Source organism: Hoplias malabaricus, chromosome 13, assembly GCF_029633855.1.
Source record: "Hoplias malabaricus isolate fHopMal1 chromosome 13, fHopMal1.hap1, whole genome shotgun sequence".
NCBI lineage: Eukaryota > Metazoa > Chordata > Actinopteri > Characiformes > Erythrinidae > Hoplias > Hoplias malabaricus.
The window spans coordinates 37,151,115-37,157,793 of NC_089812.1; the positions used below are offsets into that span (position 1 = coordinate 37,151,115).

At 41.1% G+C, this 6,679-nt stretch overlaps 1 protein-coding gene across 1 annotated transcript; it reads left to right on the plus strand.

The window, feature by feature from the left end:
• Positions 1–2,241: 2,241 nt before the first annotated feature.
• Positions 2,242–5,555, plus strand: alyref (Aly/REF export factor). Its single transcript, XM_066642052.1, has 6 exons — positions 2,242–2,627; positions 3,908–4,075; positions 4,166–4,313; positions 4,414–4,480; positions 4,605–4,791; positions 4,877–5,555. The coding sequence occupies exons 1-6, from the start codon at positions 2,376–2,378 to the stop codon at positions 4,889–4,891; spliced, it is 837 nt and encodes a 278-aa protein (XP_066498149.1). The 5' UTR covers positions 2,242–2,375; the 3' UTR covers positions 4,892–5,555.
• The last annotated feature ends 1,124 nt before the right edge of the window (positions 5,556–6,679 follow it).

The following is a 6,679-nucleotide window of genomic DNA, read 5'->3' on the forward strand; positions in this document are numbered from 1 at the left end:
CATATATCTCCTTCGGGCTAAGCCCGGCCGGACCCCATGGCCACCAGGCGCTCGCCAAGGAGCCCCTCCCCCAGGCCTGGCTCCAGGGTGAGGCCCCGGTAACCCTGCTCTGGGCAAGGGAGGCTGTGTCTGTGTTCTTGTCTTTTTCATCCGTGTCTTTGTGGATCACTCTTTGTCTGGCCCATCACCTAGGACCAATTTGCCTTGGGAGACCCTACCAGGGGCTATTGCCCCCGCCAACATAGCTCCTAGGCTCACGCAGGCACGCAAACCCCTCCACCACGTTAAGGTGGTGATCCAAGGAGGAGCTTTCTAGATTCTAATGTTTATTTGCATGTGCAGTTTAAATAATATATTTTCTTTCATAATATATTGTTTTTATATTATAAAATAAATGTGTGGTTGTATTTTTCAAAAAATATCTTATTTGAATCAAGTGCTTATTTCTTTTTACTTTAAAACACACAGCATTTTTAAGAGGGGGTGCCTTTTCAGGCAGATGGACTGCCTTAAAGAGCATCCCCCTGTAACTGTCTTTCTGTACACACAAATATGGTTTGTTTTTGTCAGTACACCTATAGGATCAATGTAAAATACCTGTATAAGTTTCATGGTTATAACAGTAATGTAGCCAGAATTAAGAGGGGGTGCCTTTTCATGTAGATGGACTGCCTTAAAAAGCACCCCATCATAACTCTCTTTCTGTACACACAAATATGGTTTGTTTTTGTCAGTACACCTATAGGATCAATGTAAAATACCTGTATAAGTTTCATGGCAAAACAGAAATGTAGCCAGAATAAAAATTGGGTACATTTCTTTCTATTTCAACTATTAATATTGCAGTTATGTTCAGGCAGTGGCAGCATGTGTACATTTTCATGGATATAACATTTAGCAAGTTCAGTAATGAAGTGGTAATTTTATTTACAATTCGCTGCTTTTGTCCTATATTCCTATTTATTTCCAGTGTTTAAATATTCCATAAAAACTGCGACAGGATATGTAGGAGTTTCATTGTGGTCAGAAAATGAACGTACACGTTTGTTTTAGAATAAGTCGAAGCTGACTTCAGAAAAAGCAGCGGTGCCTGTAGATTATATCATTTTATTATTTACAAGCGACCTTTTCTTTTTTACATCTCAATATCTAGAGTGTTTCTACTGGGGAAAAGGCGATTTATTTTTATTTTGACGGAAATGAACATGATATTTTGCCCGTTTTGTCATAAAACGCCGATTAACCTCCCTTAGGACTAAATATACCGGGGATGCATCTCGCGGCGGGGGTGCTGAATTCGGCACAACACCGGCTCTGCACAGCACCCTAAATAGAAAACCACCCAGTAAACATTTAGCCGTTGATTCAACGTTGAAATAACGTAATGTCTGCCGTCTAATCAACGTTCTCTTAAGGTTGAAAATGAAAGTTGAAAAGACGACTATTAGACGTATTTTGGACGTCCATTGGTGTTATTAATTGGTCCCGAAATAAATTACTTGTATAAAACGCATTTTGGACTTCCACTGACGTTATCGATTAGTCACCACTGAACTAACTTATTAAGATGGAATTTGGACGTCCATTGACATTTAAAATATATCCTTGACGGACAGACTACTTTTAGACCTATTTTGAACGTCCAGGGACGTTCCTTGTTTACTGGGCAGTAGCTGAGACTAATAACCAATTTTAAACAAATTTGCAACACGAAATAAAATGATCACTGTGAATTTTTGTCCCATAAAATATCGAGGACCTAATGTAGACCACTTTTGGCACTCATGGCTCAGACATGGGTCACATGTAGGCCAAACATTCATTGGGATCTGGAACTATTGTGTTTGGAATTGCATCATTAGACAAAAAGGTAAGTTAGTGAAATGTTCAGTTGATGGCTGCGTAATCCCATTTAACCCACGAAAGCAACACATTTTACACATAACGAACGATAAAACAATTTCTTGTATATACAATTATTATTGTATATAATTTCCTGACACTGTTACTTTCCACACTCCAGCTCTTTAGTGGCATACATTTGTCCACTACACAGAGACGTTTTTATTTCACACTCTGTCGAAGGTGAAAGTCCACTGTATTACCGATGAGTGAAAGACATTTTCAAATAGTATTTCTATTCGAGTCCAAAGCTTTAGAGTCGAATATTCGATTCGGAAGCGCATGGAATCGATTCTTTTAGGCATCGGCTCTGAGCCTTTTACGTCACCGACTCTTACTTATAAGATCCGTTTACGCGGGTGTGGGATTGTTTCTTCCTCCGATCGCGCGGTTCAGAGTCAGTTTGGGTCGTAGTGAACGGGTTTACGCTTGTTTTAATCGAAAGTGAGTGTAGTGCGTAACAGAGTGAAACGATGGTAGACAAGATGGATATGTCACTGGACGACATCATTAAGCAGAACAAACAGCGGGGTGGCGGCGGGGGCCGCGGGGGCAGAGGAGGCCGCGGACGTGGAGGCGCTGGCGGCGGCCGCGGCGCTGGAGGAAGCGCCGGGCGGCTCGGTGGAGCGGGCGGAAGCTTTGGAGGCCGCGGCGGTGGAACAGGAGTCATGAGGAACCGACAGAACCTGAGCCGCGGCAGAAGCAGACCCACTCCGTACAGCAGGGTAGGAGAAAGATAACGAAAATTGGCTGAGAAAGAGGAGCAAACCTCGAGCACGACCAAAGTGCCTGGGTGAAGTCCCTTTCTCTTTCTAGGCTCGCTACGGTGCCCCTTCTCCCTTGGGAGTTTCTCTGGAAATGTAATTGTGGAGAAGCTCGTTAAATTGCCGTGTAAAGTTAAGAAGGCTGTATTTTGCATTGTTTTCTCTCCCCCAAAACCCGTTTGTCCTTCTGTCAAGAGTCTGGAGCGAGTGGCTAACCCTGCTACATCGTGGCTAAAGGCTTGTCTGCTACAGTACAGCGTCCGGCGCCATTTTGGATACGGCATCACCCTTTGTCAACGAAATGGTGGCTTTCCCAGTTCGTGTTTCCGCACCATCAACGTTGATCATTCACTCAACGTTCAAAATGCTACAGAGATGACCAACGACGCCAGTCGGAGATTCAGCCTTGTTTTTGTTTTTTAAATGGCCGACCTACTTTTGCATCTTTTGTTTGGTTGGAGCCCATCTTCAGTCTCAGTGCTTTTTAGTGTTACAATATAACGTAAACGGACTTTTACTTTTTTCCCAATCTGCATATATTCTAAATATCCTATAAATATTAATATAAAAAGATTCAGAAAGTTGGCCTAATTAGTTACAGGCTGTGGCAAAATGGCGTGCTTTCAAAATGGACGCTCAGTGGTCGTTTTTTGACGAAGCCTTAACAACACACCAGTGATGGACACCTTTTTCTCCCCTCAATTTTTGGCTTCCCCTTCAATGGACTTTCAATTCATCTCACCATTTCCCCATCGGAGAGATCATAATGCGGATCACCTCCTGGAAAGGCCTGCAGGCGTTCATTTGGAGTGAACGGCAAGAGACTCTTTGGGGGTTGTAGGTGGTTGTTGCCAACTACCTGGAGGGTGGGCAACCTGTGGTGGGATTGATTTACACTTTCATTTAATTGGGTTTTCCATGGAAATGCTGTTTGTAGCTGATTTTTATTTGGGCTTTGCTTGGATTAGGTTAATTTTTAAATCGGTTATGGGTGTGTTTGTGGAAGATAAAGGAAGGGGGGATAGTATTGTGCACTTCTGTGCTCTTTTCCATCCTTGCATTGGCTAACACTTATTTATAGTGATGGGGTGGGCAGGGATTGCTGGAAATCAGTAAGCACACTCGGTGCCCCTGGCCTTGTTGAGGTGGAGCCCCCTGCTTGCCCCAGCACCAGCCGAGTGGACTGTCAGTGACAGACGGGATCCGAAGTCAGCAGGTGCGTTCTCTTTCATCTGTTGCAGCCCAAGCAGCTCCCTGACAAGTGGCAGCATGACCTGTTTGACAATGGCTACAGTGCCAGTGCTGGAGGAGGAGGAGGAGGAGGTGGTGGTGGAGGAGCTGGTGTGGAAACCGGAGGAAAACTGCTTGTATCAAATCTTGACTTTGGAGTCTCAGATGCGGATATACAGGTACACTCTTGCCAGAAGGACTTGACTCTTGAAACATAAGGTGCTTTGTAGCAATGGATTGGCTTATTAAACTTTTCTCTTGTTCTCCAGGAACTCTTTGCTGAATTTGGCACTTTGAAGAAGGCAGCGGTTCATTATGACCGGTCAGGGCGGAGCCTTGGTACTGCGGACGTCCACTTTGAGAGGAAAGCAGATGCACTGAAAGCCATGAAACAGTACAATGGTGTCCCTCTGGATGGTAAGTTTAAAAAGAGCTAGTGAAAAGTAGAACATTTTACTTTGAGTAATAAATGCACAGTAATATGTGTATATTTATTTATTTAATTTTTCCCCCCAAGGTCGTCCAATGAATATACAGCTTGTCACATCACAGATAGATGCACAGAGACGAACCCCGATGCAGGGGTAAGTAATGGTTTTTGTCTACTGTTGATTTTCTGAGACTTTGAATTGGGTAAAATGTACATTTTTTTTTTTTTCATTTTTTTTTTTGTATTTATTATTATTTTTTTTTTTTCCCCAAATTCAGTCTGAGTCGTGGAGGCATGAACAGAAGCAGAGCCGGTGGCTTTGGGGGTGTTCAGAGAGCTCGTGGAGGTCGCGGTGGTGGACTCAGAGGCCGTGGCAGAGGAGGAGGTGGTGGAGGAAGAGGCAATAACAAACAGCAGCTCTCTGCAGAAGAGCTGGATGCCCAACTAGATGCCTACAATGCCAGGGTATAGTTTCTTGGTATAAAATGTGTTTTTCTCAGTAATGTTTTGTCCATGATCACTATCTAACTTGCTGTTCTTTTATCCACAGATGGATACCAGCTAAATGATTGGCAGAAAGTGTTCATCTCTTCTGAAAATGGGATGGCAGTTGTTACAGCTTTGAACATGGACATTTTACACTTAAATGTCAAGTGGTTTAAACTTGTGTACCAATCCTTTTTAAAATGCTCCAAACGTTTTTTTACCTACTTTTGTTTTTTGTTTTTTTAATTTGTGGGATTTGATTTGGGGGTGGGGGGTGTTGCTTGTCCTTTACCCTCTTTTGTAGAAGTAATAAAACCCTACAGTACACAGTAAATATGAAATGCCTCTTTCATTTTGTACAAGCAAATGTTTTTAACCTTTTAAATGTACAAATGTTGCACTGGTTTAAGTCGTTGAAGTCTTATACCAAATGTATTTTTTATTTTTATTTTTTCCCCTCCCCCTTTCTTTCCTCCCCTCCCCTCTATTCCAGCCAATTGTGATTAGAGCATTATTGCTATAACTGTGCTATTAAAGGAATCAGTCACAAGGTGCTATAGTGTAGAGATGTAGTTTAATATTTTGGGAAAAGTTTGTCTTAATTCCTGTATGTGTGACCCCCAGTATATTTTTGTACATAAACAACACTGATTTCATAAAGTCTCATGCTTCAGTTGAAAGGTGTCTGAATACACGATCTGTACAACACTGACTTAAGGAGTTTACATGTCTTTATTAGTGGTTTCAGGGGACTGACTTGTTTTATATGATTTAATAAGTTTGTGCAGGTTGGTATTTTTTTTATGGGAAGCAGCTTCTGTGTATGAAGTGGGTGGTGGGAAATGGTTATTCTAATCCAACAAGTGTAAATAGCTTTTTATGACCTTATTATGATTTGATACTGTTTTGCTTCCCTTTATTTTTTTTTTTATATAATTCTTTTTCCTTCCTTCCCCAAGAGTCCTTGAAGGAATATGTAGCTTGTGTTTTGTTAGTACATTGTATCAGATGCAAATCAGGGGAATTTTTTTTTTTTAATATAGAATATTGTGTGAATGAATTCAAAGTTTAAGTGGACAAATAGCTATTGCTCATTAGTGAATAATATTTAATGCTACTCTGCATTTGAAGAGGGATTTTGACATTCAGGAGTTTGAGTAGGTGTTACATATTGTTCTAATGATAAATATAGATTTTTTTTTTCAATAGAGTTAATGAAACTGAGTGAAAAGACGGAGTAATGTGTTAGAATTTACTCTGGTTATATATATAAGTATGTAGTTTTTCTCTTCCACCGCTTGATGTCACCATGAGCTAAATAATTGCAAATCTGTCAGATTTAATAGGACAGACATTTATACCAGATATTTAAGCAATCAGTCAGTCACATTGAGAGAAAAAAAAACTCCACAGTACTCAATTTAGGCGTTATTTTGCTTAAACATAAAAGTACAGTTAAATGTATTCTGTAGACCGTGTAGACGCTGCCGCCACAACGTCGTTTGTTCCTGAGGAGTTGTTCATAAGCGCTCTTATAAACTGTTTTTAAGAAAGCCCTTTTGCCTCTTTCTGATATAAACTCTTATATATAGCAAGCTTAACATATTGTGAGGATAAAAAGTGCATTTCAGGAACTGGAGGAGACAAGTCGCCAAAGTAAATGACGCTGTGTAATTAGCCCCAGCAAAGTGTGGAATAACTTATGTCTGAGACTGAGGTCAGCTCTTCAGTGTAATCAAAATAAAATAAATCGAAAAGTAAAAAGCGACTGCGAAAGACAGTAGGTAGACCAATCAGACGCCGTGCTCGCGTCTGGTTTATGAATATTCATGAACTCGAGGCTCTTCTATCAGCCTCACCCTTAAAC